The sequence below is a fragment of the Talpa europaea genome (genome assembly GCF_964194135.1).
Source record: "Talpa europaea genome assembly, chromosome: 3".
NCBI classification, from domain to species: domain Eukaryota; kingdom Metazoa; phylum Chordata; class Mammalia; order Eulipotyphla; family Talpidae; genus Talpa; species Talpa europaea.
This window is the reverse complement of record NC_140069.1, coordinates 25,328,050-25,350,619: the sequence shown is the minus strand read 5'-3', so window position 1 is coordinate 25,350,619 and position 22,570 is coordinate 25,328,050. Positions and strand designations below refer to the sequence as shown.

The following is a 22,570-nucleotide window of genomic DNA, read 5'->3' as shown; positions in this document are numbered from 1 at the left end:
AGTGATTACACAAATCATTTACTTTCTTAGACATATATTTCACAATGGAATGGTGTCATGATTTTTAAAGGACTTGGTTCTGCCCTGAAAAAGAACAAACTCCTCACATTTCAAGGTTATTTAACAATGGATGCCATTGAAATGTCTAGTAAAATTAATTTACTAAATATATCAAAGACCTGAAATAATCAATGAACTTCCAAAAAAGTGAGAAATGTCATCTACCTCACTTTTGAATTAGATCTATTTCTCCCATGCAATTCTACTGAAAAGTTATTTGGGGCTTGTGTATTTTCTCTAAGTTTAATCTACAAACCCATCTCAAGAAAGCCCCTATCACAGTTTGAATTTTATGTTTTAATATAATTTGACCTTTAAATTTGTACTTGTACTGTCTTTGAAAGTCTTACAAGGGGTTGAAGATTAAATTTATATTTTTAAATGAGTTCAGCTGCATAGAATTTCAATCTATTTTTTCTGCCTTTGATTTTTAATTAGTCTTCAGTATGTGGATAAATTAGAGTTTTCATATGTCTTCAAGTTTTCTCAGATTTCATGGAACTTCAATATATCAGAGTACTGTCAGAATTTGAGGGATTTGGATTTTGAAAAAATTTGAGATGATGAAGTTGAAGTTATAATCATAATGTAGTATAGTAAGACTTTTTGATCAGTATTTTGGAATGCAAACTGGTTTGTGTAATCATAACACTTTGGAAATCTTAAGTTTAGACACATTGAACAAGTGGTGATTTGTCATAAAGAAATACTAATTTTTTTGTTTGTTGATGCAATATATCAGCATCCTGTGACATGGCAGCCATCCAAAGATGGAGATCGTTTAATTGGTCGTATTTTATTAAATAAACGTTTAAAAGATGGAAGTGTACCTCGAGATTCAGGAGCAATGCTTGGCTTGAAGGTATGTAGTGAGATATATAAAATTTTTACTCCGTATTCCTTTACAGATTCATCAGAAAAGCAAGGAATAAATTAATTCTTACTACGTGTATCAGTTTAGTGCTTTTTTCCTATTTTCAAGAATTCAAAAATATTTTCTCTGGTAATCTAATTTTTTCAGGTGTTATTTAAATTGTTGCCATTATAATAAATAGTACTTATATATATATAAAATACTTCTAACCTATATATAATACTTAATATTTATATGTATACCTTTGGAACATAGCACCTTGTATGTATAAACTTGAATCCTAAATACAATGTTCAAACATATTTTATCCCTATAGTTTGTTCTTAAATCTATATTTGTGCTTATATTCTATTAAAATGATAGTTTTAATTACTAAATGTCAAGTTTAAAATGTAACAAATATTACAAGGAATATCAATCAATTTTGATTGATTTAGCAAAATATGTGTGTGTACTTGTGTTTATGAGAAATTGAGAAGATAGTATTTACAGTCTGGAAATGCAACAATACTGATGTTAGGAGATTTAATGTAAATTCATTTATGTTTTATTGTAAGATACTGGACAACTATTTGGTAAGTACACCAAGAATTCTCTTTGTTTTTGTGCATCTATATAGCAATTTATATACTGGAAGATAGAAGAGTGAATGTTTTAGAGTTAATCCATTGCTACAGAAGTTGTCCTGTAGAATACAGAAAGTGATATATATTAGAAAATGTGGGTTGTAGATGGAATGGGGCAACTAACATTTAGTGAGTGGCTGACTTGCGGGTGACCTCACCTGAGCATTTTACATCATCTTATTTATTACTTACATCAGAAGAGAAGTAAGCTTAGAAAGTGGCTTAACTTGACCAAGGATAATGATGAAAGTGTCATTTAAATGCAGATCTACCTTAGAGTAAGGTGGTATAGAATTTAGGAAGTCTTGGCTTGAATTCTAACTACAACAATTACTAGCTAGAGGACATTGGGCAATTAAACTCTTTGCCTCAAACTCCTCTGTAAAATGGAGATAGTAATATTCATTGCATTATTTTAATAAGATTAAATAAAGCAATATACAGGACCTCCCTGGTGGCGCAGCGGTTGAGTGCTGGGTTGCGAAGCTGCCCGCAGCCTCTGCAGTGCCAGTTCGAGGGTCCCACATGGCACGCAGACCTCTCTTGCCGCCCGCTGTTCCCCTCAGCAGTGTGCTTAGGTCCTTCTGCCTGTTCTGCTCTCTGCTCTGGCTCTGGTGAATTCTCTCACCCTCCCGCACTTCTGACTGTACCCAGTGCTTGTGCAAATAAATAAATAAATAAACAAACAAACAAACAAACAAATAAATAAATAAATCTTTGAAAAAAATAAAGCAATATACAAACATTTAGTACAGTGCCTAGCACTCCATAAAATATCAACAATAATATTTATGTAATCTGTGTAATTAATTATTATCATTAAATTTTATCAGGCCAAGAACATTTTTTTTATTATTTTAGGATGTCAGTTCATGATATCTGTACATTTAATTTTCAGAATCAAACACAGAAATAATTAGGTAATATTAACTGTACTGTAATTGAGTGTAATTTATTGTAGTTTGGGAATGAATACATGAAATAGGATAAATCCAGGATTTTTAAATTCATTTTTCATTTAAAGTAAAAAGAAAAACACTATTTCAGTCAATGGAATCTGTTACTATTATTTATCTAACTTGCTGAAAATTGGTATATTGATTAAAAGGGAGTTGGTCAGAGTCAAAGCACTAATTTTGTAAGAGATTAGTCTTTTATGTACACATATGACTCTAATGCATTGTCATTAATACTTTATTCCTAAAAGATATATATTAATAGAAACATAAAATTAGAAAAATTGGGATACAATAAAGTTTATATTAGTTCTGATGAGGTAATTTTCTTATTAAAGACTCCTCACTATGATGTACATTATTAGTGTACTCAAAAGATGATTACCTGGACCTCCCCGGTGGCACAGCGGATGAGCGCTGAGTTGTGAAGCTGACCGCAGTCTCTGTAGCGCCGGTTCGATCCCCGGCTGCTCCCCGGCCACCGGAGGAGGGTCCCACATGGCGCCCAGACCTCTCCTGCTGCCCGCTGCTCCCCTCAGCAGTGTACTTCGGTCCTTCTGCCTGCTCTGCTCCCCGCTCTGGCTCTGGTGAATTCTCTCACCCTCCTGCGCTTCTGACTGTACCATGTGCTTGTATAAATAAATAAATAAATCTTAAAAAAAAAATTACCTGATGAAATTTTGGAAGGGTATCACAATTATGATGAAAGTAGCAAATATCTTGTTATTATGATGCTTGAAATCTATAACTAGAATTGTTTATATAATTACATAGTACTATATTCATGTTTCTAGAAATGACAAAAATAAAAATTCTGTAATGAAGACAAATTCCACGTGTTTTTGAAAGTATGTAACATTTTTTTAAAAAAACTATTAAATTGCCAAACATGGAATATGAAAAAAGAGGACCACTCTTGGGACAGGGACTCACTTGCTAGTAACAATACTATATTATTTGAAAAGTTACTTTTAGTATATCATAGTTTTAAAAGTTGGAAAACTGTAGTCTTTTTTTTCCTTGAGTCTTCATCTATGTTCAATTGACAACATTCCTGTTTTAATACTTTCCTCTTTTAAACAGGTTGTAGGAGGAAAGATGACTGAATCAGGTCGGCTCTGTGCATTTATTACCAAAGTTAAAAAGGGAAGTTTAGCTGATACTGTAGGACATCTTAGACCAGGTGGGTTTCTAACTTTGATTATTTCACATTTTAAACTGTTCAACTTGAATAGCTGGGAGAAAATTATCCTCATTTAAAAGTGATATGATAAGTAACAAATATTTCCTTTAATGTAACTATAAATCCTTATTTATTAATGGAAAGTTTTACTACTGTTTCTTGAGTCACATTAAATGAAAAGATACTCCTATTCTGTATCCAGTTTTAACCTATTTTGTTTCCCATAAGCCATTTTCCCTTTGAAAATACTCCAATATAGTTTAGGAAACAAAACTTTGTGGATAAATATTTTCTTTTTATCTCCTTGTCACTCTATCATTCTTTGTCTCTTTGATAATGGATACTACTAGAGAGATCCTTGTGTACTATAGAGAGGTTATGATAAGGTGCTATGTTTTAAGTTTTTTAGGGTAGTTTAGGTAAGGTGCTCGGCTACATATATATATTAAGAAACCTGGAATACAGTGATAAAATCTTCAAAGAGGTAACTGATCTTGATATTCTGCAGAATTAGAATTTCTATTAAGAAATTATGGAGATGACTTTTATGTAATTTTTTACCCTCTCATCCTTGTCCTTTGGATTATATATGCTAACTATGCTAGTCATATTTCCATAATGGTGGTTTTATTCTTTGGAGTTCATTGCAGCTTAAGACTGCTTTTATTTCAAGTGCGTTTTATAGAATTAGTTTTTCTAAGATTATCATTACTGACAAATTGTCTAGGTGATGAGGTGTTAGAATGGAATGGAAGGCTATTGCAAGGAGCCACATTTGAGGAAGTATATAACATCATTCTGGAATCTAAACCTGAGCCACAAGTGGAGCTTGTTGTTTCAAGACCTATCGGGTGAGTTAGTTGAGTAATTATATGTTTATAAAGTGTATTGCTACTAGACAGCTTGTAATGTGCAAATAAAAATATATGATAGCATTATAAAAATGTTATTTTGAGGACAATGCCCTTTTTCATTTATTTACTAAAAGCACTTCACTAAAAATCATGACATCTCTTTACCTGATCATACTAGAATATACAGTTAATTATAAAAGGCAAAATATTTAGTTGTTATATTAGCTTAGTAGCTTTGTAGATAGCTAAAGGAGTTAGAAGCGAACTACAGTTAGCAGTTACTTTTAAAAGAGGATACAGGAACTATATTCCTCTACATTGAAAACATGAGGATCAGTTACAGTCTACAAATTTTACATATTTTCTTCAAAATGAACATTTCAGTGTAGGAAAAATGTCTACATCCATACTATTACCAGACAGAGGGAACAATTTAAGGAAGAGCACAATATCTTTAAGGAAACAAAATAAACAAATATAAAGTACTCTTTGGATTTTGTAAATTGATACCTAAAGATTAAATTAATAATTTTGGGGGCCTCTGAGAGAACTCTAGAATGGAGGCTGTAGAAATTCTTATTTGAAGCATTTCCAGAACTCTCCATTTTCTGTATATAGTGTTAATGTTTTTGTTTTTAGGAAAATTCACTTGTCCATTTATTGTTTCACTTTTAGTTATTAATAAAATGATATGCTGTATTCTTAAAAAAAATCTTATTTGTTGTAGAATCCTAACATTTATTTTTTACTTATTTAGGAAATGATTAGGCTATAAAAAAAGATGGAACTATATCAAGCTATATTATGTTGATTTCTTTTTCTGCGAGGCAAAATTACTTTACGTTGTTAACTTAGTTTCATTGAAATATTCCTTCAATGTAATAAATCTGGCATATAAAATTACATTTATTTTCCACTTTGTCTTTTTGTTTTGTAATATTGTAGAACCATTGCATATCAACTTAGTATATTAATCAAATATATTTGTTGGTATTAAAGGAACTGCTAATAATATTTTTGTTTAATATCTTGCACATGGTTTTATATACTTTTTTGAATGATCTTAGCCAGTAACCCCCTCCTGGGAAATCTCAAACAAAAATATATATATATTTTTGGTATAAATGCAATAACAAGGAAATTTTGTTAAGGCCCATAAGAAGCATTTTATGTTTTTACAATCACATTATTACATTGAAAAATTTAATTACAATCTGATTTTTTCCATTTTTGTTGTGGTGATATTTTAGTTGCATTTCAATGTTGTTTTAGAAGTACAACAGGTAAAAGTAGAGATAAATAGAAGTAACATGTGTCTGTAAAATTTATCTTGATGAATACAGAAATTTTTTAGAAAGGGTTGTGTAGTGATGCACCTAGAGCACTAAAGTATATGTTTTTACAAATTTGCTATATTGCAAATAAATTCTAATTCCTTAAAATTGGAGCTAGCCCAGAATGTTTTTATTAGTAATAATGTATTATAGCTTTTAAGCTCATGTAATACTGCTATCATACAATTTTGTTCATTTTATACTATTCTTTTATAATAAAGGTTGATTACGTGATCAAAACAAATTGCATTAAATTGTTGAGACAATATCTTGTTTTCTCTTTCTATCCTTTCAGAGATATACCTAGAATACCTGATAGCACACATGCACAATTGGAGTCCAGTAAGTTTCATTTATTCTAGAAGAAAATATTATCAATAATGTCATTTATCAAGGATCAAATGAAATATTTATTGATACAAAGTAAGGATTATCATATTGATGTTTTCAGCTATTTAATCATATTGAGGTCGAAAAATTAGTATTCATGTTGTGGGAAGTATAAAAATTCATTAATATTTTAAGACTTAAAAATACGTATTTTATTATTTATTTTTTAATTATTGGGATAATGTTGATTTACAACACCATCTATGATTTAGATGTATAGAATCACACTTCCTCAGATGCATGCCAACACACCACACTCACCACCACGGCATCCTTAGTCTTCCACCATAGTTCAATTGGGCCCCCTCCCCGCTTTACCCTCCCGTTGCCCTTTCTCCCATTAGTTTCCTCAATTCTACAGATTTTTACCTATATTTTCTTCAATATAATTTATGATTTTGGATCATATATCCGTGTCTTTAATCTATTTTGTTTTAGTTTTTGTATAAAGTGTGAGATGGTGATCTAGTTTCATTCTTTTGCATGTGGCTGTCCAGTTTTCCCAATAACATTCATTGAAGAGACTTTCCTCTCTCCAGAGTATACGCTTGACTCCTTTGTCATTGTGTGGGTTTCTATCTGGGCTCTCAGTTCTATTCCACAGGTCCAGGTATCTTTTTGTCCCAGTATCATGCTGTTTTGATTACTATAGCTTCATAGTATAATTTGAAACCTGATACCATTCTTTTTTTTGTCAGATTGCTTTGGCTATTCATGATGTTTTATGGTGCGATACAAATTTCAGTAATTTTTATTCTACTTTAAAGAATGCCATTAAAACTTTCATAGAGGGATAGCATTGAATGTGTATATTGCTTTGGCTAAAATGGCTATTTTAAGAATGTTAATTCTTTCTATGTCCAGTGATTATTTTCTAATTTCTGCTTTTTTTGCGTCTTCTATTTCTTTGGCAGTGTCTTACAGTTTTCATTGTATAGATTCTTCACCTCCTTTTTTAAGGAATTTAATTTTTTTTGATGTGATTATCTGTGGGATTGTATTCTCGATTTCTTTCTCCTCTAGTTTCTTATTTGTATATAGAAATGCCACTGATTTTTGTAATCTGATTTTGTAACCTATCGCTTGACTTTACTGATTTATCATTTCAAATGGATTTTTATGGAGTCTTCTGGGTTTTCTGTGCATATTATGTCATCTGCAAATAGTTATTGTTTTATGTCTTCTTTCCCAATATGGGTTCCTTTTATATCTTTCTCTTGCCTAATTGCTCTAGCTAGTACTTCCAATACTATGTTCAATAGTACTGATGGAAGTATAAATCTTTATCTTGTACCAGATCCTATTAGAAAAACTTTCAGTCATTTACTGTTGAGTATGATGTGAGCTGTGGGTTTGTCATATGTGGTCTTTATTATGTTGTTGTTTGTTTCACCTATCCCTAGTTCTGGGAGTTTTTCTCATAAATGGATGCTGAATTTTATTAAAGGCTTTCTGTGTATCCGTTGATAGGTTCATATAATTTTTACTTTACTGTCACTGAATTGGTAAATTACCATGATTGAGTTTCGGGTGTTGAACCATCCTTGTGTCCATGGAATAAATCAAAGGAATCAAAATTATCTATCACTGTCCCTTCATCCTTGAATGTTTACAAAATATGCTTTGCTTCCTATTTCTGCTGCTTGAAGCTTAATAATATGTAAAAAATGGAACTTATCTCTAATTATAAAATCTTCACTTTTTTCATTTCTGAATACTGTTAAAAGGTACTTTTGATTTCAAGACTTGCAATTTCCCCTTCATTTTACACTATACTCTGTGTAAGATGTGGTGATTTTTATCCACTTGTATATCCACATAGGCAGATATTTTATGTTTAATTTCCAGCACTAATGTCTACTTGACATTTGGCCCAATTCATATATCCATCCACCTGCTTTACATCTCTTCTTAGCTTTCTCAGAGACATTGCAAGGCCACTGTGTTCAAACTTAACTTCTCCATGCATTCCTTTAAATATAGTACTTCTGCAATATTTTGTCCCAGTGAATATTAGTGCTGTCCTGTTCAGAGACACAGCAGACACATGGAACTTTTTTTAACCTCATATCTGGTTACAACACTTGAAACCTTAATGTTTCCCCTGTCTTCCCTTTATCTAACATATCTAATTACTTTGTGAGTCCTCATACTCTTTTTTTCTGTTATTCCATGAATTCTTTCTTTCTATTCCATTTTCACTACTTTTGCTAGATTAGATTAGATTTCACCTGTTCTTAACTGTTTTCCATCTTTCTCAGTTCAATCCACACTTTCAGTAAGTGGCAAAATCATCTTCCGGAAATGCTTTTTTATATCACCTCACAAGGCTTAACATGGATATATTACTAGTACTGAGATGCATAGCATAGAACTCCATTTTATTCCCTCAATATTTCATTAACCCCATTTTTATTCACTTTCTGATTTGGCCCTTCTCCATAGAAATTAATTCATTCATTCATTTCTGGATACTATAGGTCTGCTTTTTCTGCAATTCTGTGTCTTCTTTTCATAGTCCCTCACTTCCTTTCTACCCATCTGCCATCTGGTTTATTATGGTGTTTTATTGCAGTGGTTAAAAATTTTTCTTCCTGGGAAACATTTCATAATTAACATTCTAGTATTTATGTCTTTAGCCTGACAAATTTAGACCATTCTTAAGTTGCCTTATTGATTTTGGTTTTTTTTTCTTCCTGTTTCTATTTTTTAAGTCTATAATATGTTATTGTAACATATTGGTTTAGTACACATAATAGACAAAGTAACTCAATCCCAAGGTATACTTCTGTTTCTTCTATAACTAGCACAGAAAATGGTTCACCCTAAGCTACCCTTATGCTCCAAAAGATCCCTCTAAGTATATTTGTTACATTGTAGCTAAGAAAAAAAAATCATCTACATAATGACATTTTGTGAACATTCAAAAATGATTTAAAAGATATGTGGCAGGGCCTCCCCGGTGGCGCAGCGGTTGAGCGCTAGGTTGTGAAACTGCGCGCGGCCTCTGCGGCGCCGGTTCGATCCCCGGCTGCTCCCCGGCCACCAGAGGAGGGTCCCACATGGCGTGCAGACCTCTCCTGCCGCCCGCTGCTCCCCTCAGCAGTGTACTTCGGTCCTTCTGCCTGCTCTGCTCCCCGCTCTGGCTCTGGTGAATTCTCTCACCCTCCCGCGCTTCTGACTGTACCCAGTGCATGTATAAACAAAACAAACAAACAAACCAGCAAACAAATAAATAAAGCATGCCTCTATAAAAAAAAAAAAAAAAAAGATATGTGGCAAAGATTATAAAGTGCTAATGAAGAATTATTTTTATTATTCTGTATGTGTAATTACCATTTCAGGTTCTAGCTCATTTGAATCTCAAAAAATGGATCGTCCTTCTATTTCTGTTACCTCTCCCATGAGTCCTGGCATGTTGAGGGATGTTCCACAGTTCTTATCTGGACAACTTTCAGTATGTAATCACTAAATTAATTTCTATTTTTGAGATATCAAGTAGTGTCTTTACTGTCAGATGCTTGTTTTTTGTAATCCAAGTTCTTCTTAGAATATATCTGTTTTTAGCCATGAACTTTATCATTCTTAGTAATTTTAATTAAATTCAATTTTAATTATTCAGCATAGTGCTTTCTAATTAGTTTTGTTTTTTTTCCGGAATTTGATGAGTTAGAATTTGTGATGTTACATAAAATCTTTTTACCATGGTAATATTTTTTCAAAATACCAGGTCATGATTTTTACTCAGCACCTTAAGACAACTGTAATTTATCATTGACTTTTAAGATAAAAGTACTACACTGTCAAATATAGTATATTTAATAAAATAAAACATTTATATATTCTCCTCTAATTTTCCATCTTAAAGAAATTTGAGGGGAAGTTCATAGTAATCATTGGGGTGTAAATATTGCCCGGAAATACATTGATACTTGAGATGCTTTTGTCAGCAGACAAAACCAAGTAAATGGGGAAATAATACAGTAGATTACTGGGTATGCCAGATGATTTTATATTATCCCCAGCTTGAACAATTTATAGTGAAGGTTAGAAATTCAATTGTGCATTTTCTGTCTATACTAGAACTTTGCAAATTGAAACCCTCATTTTCTATATTAATTTCTTCAGGTGTTATTCCCTTTTTAAACCATTAATATATTAAAATTTATCTAGTTATATTTTAGGAACACACAAGTTAAAATTGCCAATAATGCCGGTGAATCACTAAACTTGAGAATGTGTGAGTATTAGGACTATTTAGATTCTCAAAATGCAGAGATTGACTTTTGGATAAAAATGTTATGGATAAAAATGTTAAATTTGTTTTGGATAAAATATGTTTTGGATAAAAATGTTAAATTTTTCTTGAAATAGTATTTTAGGAATAATAGAAAAAACTTTTTGTTAAATCAAACACATAATTTCTCTATTTTTTGGAGGAGAAGGAAGTGTTTGATTTTTACTGAAGGAATTTTCATTAATTAGAAGGAAATATAGGTAGTATAAACACAATTAACACATTAACAATTATTGAAAAAGTCATTAGACTTGTCTAGAATGGGGTTATTTTGATGATCAAGGTGACAATAACAAAAGTCATGCAAGACAAAGGTGAGATACAATTAGGAGTTTGGAAATGCCTGACTAAAATGAATTTCTTCACTTTATTATTCTCTTTTCCTTTCTTTTCATAAACAGAGTGAACTTTTTCCTTTGAGGACAATGGTCTATATTTCTATTTTCTGCAATACCTAGCATCTTTCTACTTATTCTCTTACATATATTGACAGCTCAGATGTTGTCATTTATGGTTACAAATGCTTATTTTTTTCTTCAACACTTTTAGAAAGTGTTAATAATGTTAGTCACTTATTATTACTATTATGAATGTTCCCTTTGAATAGTCCCTTTAAATAGTGCTCTGGTTGACTGTGTGAGAGAGTTTGTGTGTGTGTGGTTGGCTTCAGTTGATGGAGGAGGAAGCAGAAGTTAGATTTCCGTAATAAGTAAGTATCTCTTTGTTACCTGGTTTGAAATCCCCAGGCCCTATTAGAAATAGACTAGCACTGGAGCATGGGGAGTGTAGTGTAGACACTTAAACAAACTTCAAGTTTAACTCTTTTTGGTCATGGTTCAAAATGAATATGGTAAGGTTGTTAAATATTTGGTGGAAATAAAAACTTAGGTTTTACTTTTAAGTGGAAAATTACAATATTGAAATTTATAGAAGTATGTTGGTTTTTTAAGTCTATGAAGTTGTAAGTTAAAATGTTTATCCATTTGATAATTTATCACAACTTGGAAGGTTTTTTTCCCTGTAAGATAATGTTTATGATGATATTATATATTTGTTGTGGTAAATCTAGAATATGCAGTTAAGTAAATAAAAAATAAAAATCACCTATAATCCTGCTACTAAAATAAAACCATACATAATTTTTTAAATAAAACTGTAATAAATCTGTGTATACTTTTTGGAACCTGATTTTTTTGCTTATTTTGTAATTTTCACCAAAATTAATGTTTTTCATTGAACTTTTTTCTTAAAAATTTCTTTTAAATAATTTTAAAAGCTATTTAACTCTATTATAACATAATTCACTATTATAGGAATCTTACTTGTCTCTCATTTATATTATTATGAATAATGATGCCATGGAAATCCTTGAATAAGAATTTTGCATGTTTGTTAGCACGAAATTCTTGTGTCAGGATCACTTTCTAGAACTAAAATTAACACATGAAAGGAAAAAGGAAAAAAATAAGATGCTTGATATTTATTGCCAAAATGTTCATCCAGAGTATTTTATGGAATTAAACTCTCCAGTCAGTTTTTTCAAGAACTATGTTAAGTTCTGACCTTGGGCCATCTATAATGCTAGTTACTGTGAATACAACAGTGACTAACATAGACATAGATTTCATCCTCATGAAATTTTATTTTTACTCTTTGCATACAGGAAAACATGAGCAAGATACCCTACTGGACATAGTATTTCCCTTTATATTTAACCCTTTTCCTGCCAAATTGGAGACAGTTTGTTTCGCTTTAATGATATAGAGGCTGGGTAAATATGCGTCTACAAATATCACCTTTCAGGAAAATCCCTTTAGGAAGTCACAAGGCAACATTACAATTCATATATCCTTCTAATTTACCTTTGGGTATTTTGCTTTTGGTGAGGTTCTTACTTGGGTCCATAACTTAAAAAATCATACCATTGCTAATGCCTGAGAATGAAAAGATAATTTTTTAGAAGTATGTGAGCTGACTTTCCTAATATATTTATGCCAGTTCATGGACTGATATTTTTTCAAAAAAAAAACTAAACACATAATAGAAATTTGTAATTTAAATTTTCTTGGTTGTGCCTATTGATGGTTTAAAAATAAATGTATGCAGTTTATTTCATCTCCATGACAGAATTGTGCTGCCACCTGTTACTATTCTAGGCCATAACTATGAAAATGCCATTAATGTATTTTGTGAGAAAATTATCATGAGTTCAGGTTTTTGCCATCATGACAGCCTGTTCAGTGTCAGCACCCCCTTATTTTAATTCCTGTTTAATTTGTCTTTCTTCCCTAATTTAGCCCTTTCCATCTTCAGAGTATTACTTTTGTAATTCTCCTGATATTTTGAAGTTAATTTGCAGTTACTGGCAAGATTTTTTGATAGAGAATTAAGGTAAATTATAGCCTTGAACTCTATTAAAAGTGAAGAATGACTCAGAATTCTTCCTTTCTATAGGAACACATTGATTTGTATTGACACATAAGAAATTTTTACTTTATATTATTAAAAAATATATTTTTTTAGTTTGGGGTCTGTGGTTCATTGCTGGTTTCAATGTTTCCCTAAGTTATTTTCTTTTAACATTCTTCTAACTCCATTTTTAGTGATTAGTTTGTAATGTAGTTATGGATGAATGATATCCATTTTATATGCCCATTTAAAGGGAATAAGTAACTGAAGAATAGGTAGGTATTCTTTATCTCCTTAGACATGCTTTCTATAAATAAAAGTGGGGGGTTTTTTGAACATTTTTCTTTCCTACTTCTTTGTCACAACCTTGTTATTCCAGAGTTATTGTATAAAAGGAATATCCTGAAGTAGCTGTGTGGTAGCAGAGGTGACATAGAAGTTCAAGATAAATTATGGTATACAGATTCAAATTCTTTATTTGTATGAGGCTGAATTATTATAGATATTGGATATTACATGGTTGAAATAAATGAATTGATATTAATTACACATGGCAGTGAGGTAGGTAAACTGCACCTTTCCTATATGGAATATCCAGAATCTATAGAGACAGAAAACTGCTTAGTAGTTGGGACAGTGGGGGAATGAGTAGTGATTGCTTAATAGGTACAGGACATTCTTCTGGGGTAATGAAAAAGATTTGAAACTAGAATGAGATATGATGGTCGTCCAGCATTGTGAATGCACTAAATGTCTCTGAACTGTACTCCAGATAAAGGATAATTGTATGTATGATGTTACTTGAATTTCACTTGTTTTTAAAAACTAGTAAAAAATTTTGTTTTTATAACTAAATTTAATGTCTGAACTTACAGATGAATATTAGGTACAAGTTGCCAGAGATTTTAGATAATTGGTTTTAGAGATCTATGTGTTGCTCATCTGGGAACATTTTAGAAGATTCAAAAATGTTTGCTTTGAAGGATTACTTCATTTCAATGTGCTATTCCTTTTAAAGGAAATCTTGTATCTTCCAAAATAAAAATCTTCCGTTACCTTGATATTTTTGGTCTAAAACAGGTAGAATATGTGAGAGGACTAGGAAAATAAAGTCTATTTCTAAACAGATTTTGTTAGTCCCTTCAGCATGTCTTATAATCTCTATGAATTTCATACATCGCTTTCCATTTACTAGAGAATTGTTCACCTAGAATTTTAGAGACATGCCAATAGAGTTGCATATTTGAACATTTCTTTCTTAACAAGTGTCAGCACACAGAAAGAAAGGTAACTTAAGCTTGAGAGTGTTGGTTTTTTGAGAGAGAAACATGACTGATGATTAACAATAGTCTGCTTTTAAGGTCTTCTTTCCTTTGGATTTTAGATCTATTTGAAACTGTCTGTCTGATGATAGTTAAATTGGGCAGCAGGCTTCCTAGTACCTATTAATTGTTTCTATTACTTATCAGTAGAAAAGTCTGAAGGCTTTAACTATTTATAACTCTTTGAATTAGATATGAGAGATATTCATGAGAAATGTCAGGCATCAGAGGGAACCTGGTGAAAGACACAGAAGTAGATACCTAAAATCCATTCCCAAACCCAGAGACATTTTGATCTGACTTTGTTCCTGATTTAACTATTGGCATACCTTAAAAAGTCACAAAATTTCTGATGATTGTGGTATCTTTTGGAAACTGTTTCAAAATGAAAACAGAATAAGTCTGAAGAGAGGAAAGTTTGTTTTTGTTTTTTGTGTTTTTAAGAATTTGAAATATGGTGATTTAATTCAGAACTTGGGCTCTGTTTTCTACCTTTACCCTGTGTTTATATTTTGTATGGGCAAGTGTATATACCACTTTTTATATCTCTGTTTCCTCATCTACAAATTGGAGATATCAGCAAGTACCTTATAGCACTGTGGGTGTAATAAATTTGCCATTAACTTTCAATAAATGCTTGGGGAACTTTAGGAACAGTATAAATAAAAAGAAATAAGGTATGATTATATTTAATAAATGTGATTAACAATAAACAGTGTTATCTTGAGTGGCCCATAATAAATATTTGAAAATAGTATTTAAATATTAGCTCCTGGAACAGTTACGTGAATATGAATCAAATAATCCAGTGCATTCAGCACTTTTTTCTCATACTATGTTTATTCATTTAAGAAATTCTAAAGACAACTTGGCTAATGTTTTTTTTATTTTTGTTAGATTGTGCCATTTTGCAGAAGTCATACATTACTTCTACAAATGACTTTTCACTAATAATTCTAAAATAGATTTTCATCTTAACTTCTTTCTGGACAATAATTTTTTTTCTACATAATGTGTTTAAGGGTGAAATCTGAAATGTCTTGACTATGGGTTGTGTTTGCACTCTTTATTTTAGAATAGATAAGCCTGAATATGTTTTTTTTACATTCAGTCTTTGTTCATGTTATGTTTTTATATTTGAAAATTGACTTAAATTTCTAATTTTTTATATAGTCTTTATACATTTTAACATTTTGGCAAGTTTTATTCATTACGTGGATGTACTTAACTTCTATTTTGTCATGAAAAATAATTGTATTTAAGGGACAGTTGTATGTGTTTGTTTTACTTTTGGTCTTTAAGTTCTAGTGTGTTGTCCTTTTTGGTTTTGTTTTATTGCTTTTTTCTTTAATTTTGCTTACCAGAGCCAAAGCCTTAGTAGAAGAACAACGCCTTTTGTTCCTAGGGTTCAGGTAAAGGCCTTGTCTGCCTGATAGAAACTAAAGTTGTGTTTTAGCCCTTATTTGTATGTTTTTGGAAAATGCGTAGTAGGAAAACTTTTTGTACGTTGCTCCAAGCCATATTATTGATGTTAAAATCATTTTACGAGCCAGCTTGTAAATTTCTGCATGGGAATTAAATACAATCCAAATTTAAAGAGACAATCTTTGCTAGTGATTGCATATGATCAACAGAATACTGAAACTCACACAGGCTTCAGAGTGACTTTTAATGCAGTTTCCACTCTGTGTAACATTGTGAGAAATAGCTAATTTTATATTGTTGATATTTTCCTTTATTACACTAAGGTTTCTGTCTCTTTAAATCATTCATTATATCATTTACATCCCCATTCTCTTGCATTTTCCAAGCAATACTCCTTGAGGAAATTGGCAAATGAATTTGTACCTCATCTTAAATATGAATTGTTTGCATAAAATATGGTTTCAACTTTTAGAAATTATATTAATTTGATGTAACAAATAATAGTTCAAATAAAACTTGCTGGGTTATTTTGTTTATATTTTGTAAAGGAAATTCCATTTAATTTTATTACAATGCATGGGTACAAGTTGTTTGCCACTTTTCATTAGGAATCTCTTATATGGTAAAACAATGTGAATATAGTTTTCAAAAAAAGTAGTAGTATTCTTTACTTGCTTTGCTGCATGTTTTTTGGTGGTTGTTCTGATTTTGAATATTACTAATTTAGTTTAAATTAAAAAAATTAAAATTGTTTTTGTTAATATTATAGAATGTAAAATATTTACTTGTGCTTTTCAGGTTCTGCTTAGGAAATTAAAAAATTTTACATAGTAAAACTAGAATGATAACTATATTAGAACAATTCAAGTTATAACAATATTTTATGAATAAAGGGAGGTAAAATAGGATGTCATATCTGCAATTGTGGAAATATATTTGTTATATTTTGGAGAAACAACAAATATATTTTAATCATTCATTTTAAAAGCACAGATAAGAAATTTAGGCATGAGATAAAATAATCTAGCTAATAAAGTAATTCTGTTTTAATAATGTGAACAGGATATCTATTAAAAACTTCAATGTAAATCCTATAATATAAAGTGAAAATTAGGGCTATTGATCAAATGCACAGTATAAGACAGTTTATTAGAAAGTATGATTTTGAAAAAAAAAACACTAAAATTAAAATGTGCATTTCATATCTAAATTATTTTAACATCTGTATATTTACAGTATAATTTAATAAACATTAAGGTATTTTTGTAAAAAACAAGTCATATGCCATATATCTGTATGAGAATGAATATTATTAATAAGTGTTATTTTTGGTTTTCCATGGCATGAGAAAATTAAAAAGAATACCTTTTATCACATATTTGAAATATATATTGCAAAGGTTTAGCTCTAATGATTTTAAAGAGCCAAAAACATTGCTCAGAGAATGGCAACAAGTGTTTAGTTTCAGTCCCTTAAAAAAAAAATAAATCTCACAGAAATCAGACTGGTCCAAAGGTAGTAAGTTATTTCACCTGATTATTCTATCAGTCACAGACTAACCTCTGTGTTCTACCCTTCCCTCATACAAAAACAAAATTATTATAGAAATCGATCATTTACTCCAATAATTATGCTTTTAGACTAATAGCAATAACCAAGTCTCCTTGTTTCTTAAGTAAAGTTTATTGAAAACAATTTTTTTAGCTTTTCAGAATTGTTTTTTCTTTGAGGTGCTAATAATCATGCCATAGTCTTCAGAGAATGATTTTTAGTGTCATGGAATAACAAAGCCATGATTTTTTTATTGCTATAAGAAATAGAGAATATCAGAAATTAGTCTGGTTTTAGTTACACATTTTAGAGGAATCTTGATGTTATCTGACATCATCTCTGTTTTACTCATATACGAGAAACTCTTGTATCTCTGCCCTTTTTGTTTTCCCCTCATGTCATTTGCCAGAACAGTTCGCCTCTTTCCTCCACTTACCCCTCTCTGTATCTATGTTCTAATATTGTTAGGCACACGAATATTTGAAAAAAAATTTCCCCACTCAAATACCAGAGAATTTTTGTGCAGTTTAATGAGGCCCTAGTCTAAGGCCATAATTCTCAAACTTTAAAGCCCAAGAGAGTTACCTGGAGGACTTGTTCAAATGCAAATTCCTAGGCTTTCAATTTGATTCAGTAGGTGTAAAGTACCTTACAGCAATTTGTAAGTTTTTAAAAAAATAAACGAGGTAATATTGATATAGATTTGTGAACCATTTAAAAAACACTTGTCCAGAGTCTATTTATATATAGCAGCTCTATGAGGAAGACTTTTGGTTACACAATAGCACAATGATACCTGTATTAACCCTAAGAACTAAACAGAACATAAGGAGTAGTAATTATCAATATAATTAAAAAATTAATATCTCTTATGTTTATTCTTGTAAGAGGACTGATTCTGTTTGACAAGAAAAAAGAGACAGGAGCGTATATGTAATTTTATATTGGCCATCAGTCTTGCTCTCCTGATTTAAAGTCTTGCTTATTCTCTCCTTCTTTGAGAAATCAAGTGAAGAACTCAACAAAGCCGTGTCAGAATTGGAGATAAATGATCTTAATTTCATATATAAGTATATGTTTATTTATGCATGACTTATATATATGATGGATTTCCCATAGCCAGTCCCAGACCTAACTATCCACTGAGAAGTGGGAGGATTGACATGAAAAGTACTTAAATTATTTAAACTGCTGCAGACATTGTACATCTGCATTAAGGGAAAAATTAAATCATAAATTCTAGATTTCTCTAATTCAAGTTCAAGATACTGATCAGAGATGTACTGAGTTCTAAACCCAAAATGTGGTTCAGAGGCATCGTTATCATAGACTCTCACATAATAGAATCAGCTAACTAGGTGTGGGAGTATGAGGAGTGTGTGGGAGGTGACAACTGCTACATCAAGGGAATTTAGCTGAAGGTGTAATTCCAATTCCTAATTATGGTACAGGAAAATATTTCACACTTGCTCATCTTGAGTTACAAAATATACCTTATAATCCTAAAGATGTATGGTACATTCTCTTTGCAAACAAAAAAGAGACTTTATGTCTGTATAGAAAAAAAAAATTTTAAATGAGTTCTTTATAGTTTTAAATACACTCTTAAATACACTATTGATTAGTGCTATTAATTTGCCTTAAAATCTTAAATGTCTTTTTCTGTAGAATAACATAAAACTTTAAGAATTTGCTTAAAAATCCACTATGAATGCCATATAAACAAGTTACTATTTATTATTTTGAGCTCTTATTTTGAATTCATATTGTAAGGGAATCAAAATGAACTATAGTGATCCTTGCACACAGATAGGACAATCATTATATATAAAGTTCTTAGTTATGGGAATATAATTATTATGTACATGTTAATATGCAATCAAATTAGGATGCCACAAACCCAAGTGACTTATCAATAAAACTGAAATATCTGAATTAATTGCTCTATTCATTGAAGTTATTATAGCATATCCTTTATTTTAACTATACAATTTACTAAGTGAATTAAATTCTGTGCTAGTATTAGTGTAAGAGAATAGGGCAAAGATTGGGAATATAAACATGATGTTATGATAATAAATGTTTAAGCTGATAAATGAATATTTTTGCTTTTCTTTTCAGATAAAACTATGGTTTGACAAGGTTGGTCACCAATTAATAGTTACAATTTTGGGAGCAAAGGATCTCCCTTCCAGGGAAGATGGGAGGCCAAGAAATCCTTATGTTAAAATTTACTTTCTTCCAGATAGAAGGTAGGAATATGAAACAAAACTAAATGTTCTTAAAAGTAAGTGAGAAATATTCATTGCAGTGGGTGTTTAAATTCTGTATCATTTTTATGCATCTTATCAGTCAGATACTTATGAAACCTAATGTAAGCATAATAATTCTTAGGAATTAAAATAGTGACAATAAATACTTTGAGACTTTTAAAATGTGTATCAAATGTATGTATAATAGACTGTTATTGAATATATATTTTAGGTTGAATGGATTATTTCTTAAATAATGTGGTTTTTATTTATAAAAATCATTAAAATTATGCTTTTAAATGAATTTTTAACACAAACTACACAACAAAAAGCTGGAAATGGTGTTAGAGGTTTGCTTGAAGAAAGTTGTTCCCTAACATCTTGGGTTTTTAAAGAGAGCATAGATTTGGACCTGCAAGAGAAGAAGAAGGTGTCAATAACTAGAGTTTTTAAATCTAGCATAAACTTCAATTGGATGACAGTGTAACAGTGTATTACCTACCATCCAGCTTATATATCCAACCCATATTGTAATGGCTACCTAACAGATGAATAGAAATCATTTTACAGTTTTTGAAGACCTGATAACTGTCAAATAATCAAGTATATATTACTTATATATTAGAAAGTAATGTGATAAAATTATAAATCGCTCACCACCACTATATGAATGTCAAGTTGTTAAGATGGCAGTTTATTGGAATTTACAGTGAGACTTCTGTAGTTTTAGTGAATAGTATATATAATATTGTTGGTTAATTGCATTTTGAAGGCTTGCAATAGGACAATATGTTTAAAAAAATTAGAGTTAAGATTCTTCTGTCTGGTTTATTTAGATTTTAAAGAAGATTAAGATATAGCTATCTGTTATGGAAAAAGTTTAGATTATTACAATATTGCTATAATTGTCATGCTTACAAAGTGATATAATTATACACTTTATACATTTAATAGTAATTTTCAAGGTTATAGTATTTGCAATAGATGATAAATTTGTGGTAAAATCTGAAAATTTTTGAATTAATTTTTAGAACAGGACTTAAAATTTTATGTAAGTTCATACATTCTCACTTATTTTATAGTGATAAAAATAAGAGAAGAACTAAAACAGTGAAGAAAACATTGGAACCCAAGTGGAACCAAACATTCATTTACTCTCCAGTGCACCGAAGGGAATTTCGGGAACGAATGTTGGAGATTACACTTTGGGATCAAGCTAGAGTTCGAGAGGAAGAAAGTGAATTCTTAGGAGAGGTATCTGAAATTATTTTAAAACTTAGACTATTTGTGTCCTCTTGAATACTTTTGTTTATGTGACTACCAGTAAAACTTTATATTTTTGAATATCTGAAAAAGTAGGCATACATTTCTTAAAGGAATGAATTTACTGTGTTAAGACAAAACTGATGAATGCTATAAAAAAATGGTTCTAAATAGTATGTGTCAAATTTTATGTTTATTTCTGCTGTAGAAATCTGTTTTGAACCATGAAAAGTTGATTTATATTTCACAAATATATTACTGTGTTTGAACGTTTGTATATCATACTGGTTTGCCCAGCCAACTGTATCATTAGTAGTTCAATCATTTATTCATGCATATTTTTTATAGTACTATTTCTTTTTTTGACTAACTTATTTTTATTGAACTAATGTTGGTTTACAACAGTGTATATGATTTAAGTGTGTGTTCACACCTCTTCACATATACATTGCCATACCCTCCCCCTCATCAAAACACCCATAGTCCATTGGGCCCCCTTCTCTCCTTGCTGCCCCCTTCTCTCCTTCACCCTCCTTCACTGCTAGCCTCAGTTCTGTAGTCAAGTATCTAGGGTGTGTTTTGGTTTAGTTTTGTTTGTTCCTTTTCTTGTTTCTCCATATTTAATTCATGAGTGAAAACATCCAGTGTTTGTTTCTCTTTCTGATTTATTTTGCTTCCCATAATCCACCCTTGAGTCATGGATTATTTTTTATTTATTTATTTTAATATTAATTTTTATTTTATTATTTTTTTAAAGATTTATTTATTTATACAAGAACTGGGGTACAGTCCAGATGTGCGGGAGGGTGAGAGGATTCACCAGAGACAGAGCAGGGAACAGAACAGGCAGACTGACTAAATACACTGCTGAGGGGAGCAGCTGACGAGACAGGAGAGGTCTGCCGCGCCATGTGGGACCCTTGCCTGCCGGCCAGGATCGAACCAGCGCTGCAGAGGCTGCGGACAGCTTCACAGCATGGCGCTCAACTGCCTGTGCCACCAGGAGAGGTCCCCATGGATTTTTTTTTTTAAACTTTGTAATGTACCCATAATATGCTGGGAGCTGAGTCTTCAAGGGTGAATAAAGCATACTACTTCCTTCAAGGAATTTGAAATCCACTGGTAACATGGACAAGTAGATAGGCAATTTTAATGTAGTATGGCAAGTGCTCTTACAGGGAAAATACAGTAGGAATACATTCTTGCTGTGAAGAGTAAAAAGAAGTGGTTTAGAGAATTCACCACAGAAAACGTGAAATTCAGCAAATTCAAGGGGAATGAAATTCCTGCAGAGCGAATAATAGGACCCTAAAATTGAAGGAGGTCTTGTACAACTGCATTGAAATTGAAGAGAAAGTGATATGAAATGAGACTTGAGAGTTAAACTTAACACCAGGTCCTGTCCCTTAACATAATATATTAAGAAGTTTAGATTTTATTCTGTGCATAAGGGGAACTAATAATGCTTTTAAAAAGAAAATGACTTGGGGCCTCCTTGATGGTGCAGGGGTTAAAGTCTCTGCACTATCAAGCTATCACCAGCCATTGCAGCATGAGTTCGATCCCCAACCAGGGAGCTAACCCACAAGGCACAGCAGACTTCTGGTGTCTCTCCTGCTGTTCCCCTTACCAGTGTATTTCAATAGATCTGCTTGTTCTGTTTCCCACTCTGTCTCTGGTGAATCCTCTCACCTCCTGTACCTCTGGCTTACACCCCATTCTTGTATGTATAAATAAATAAGAATAAATCTTTTTTTTTATTTTAAAGAAATGA

The 22,570-nt window shown here is 31.3% G+C and overlaps 1 protein-coding gene across 28 annotated transcripts in view; it reads left to right on the top strand.

The window, feature by feature from the left end:
• RIMS2 (regulating synaptic membrane exocytosis 2) overlaps positions 1–22,570 on the top strand; it is a gene marked incomplete at its 5' end in the record, with an annotated part of 441,015 nt that overhangs the window by 213,591 nt on the left and 204,854 nt on the right. For 21 of the 28 annotated variants that reach the window (XM_084229226.1, XM_084229247.1, XM_084229223.1 and 18 more), the window contains 7 exons: positions 803–922; positions 3,600–3,699; positions 4,427–4,550; positions 6,183–6,229; positions 9,622–9,734; positions 19,403–19,533; positions 20,616–20,787. In XM_084229226.1, the coding sequence (XP_084085352.1) occupies positions 803–922; positions 3,600–3,699; positions 4,427–4,550; positions 6,183–6,229; positions 9,622–9,734; positions 19,403–19,533; positions 20,616–20,787 (807 nt within the window). Of the gene's footprint in view, positions 1–802; positions 923–3,599; positions 3,700–4,426; positions 4,551–6,182; positions 6,230–9,621; positions 9,735–15,669; positions 15,718–19,402; positions 19,534–20,615; positions 20,788–22,570 lie in introns of all 28 variants that reach the window. The other 7 variants (XM_084229244.1, XM_084229224.1, XM_084229245.1 and 4 more) reach the window with 1 other exon arrangement.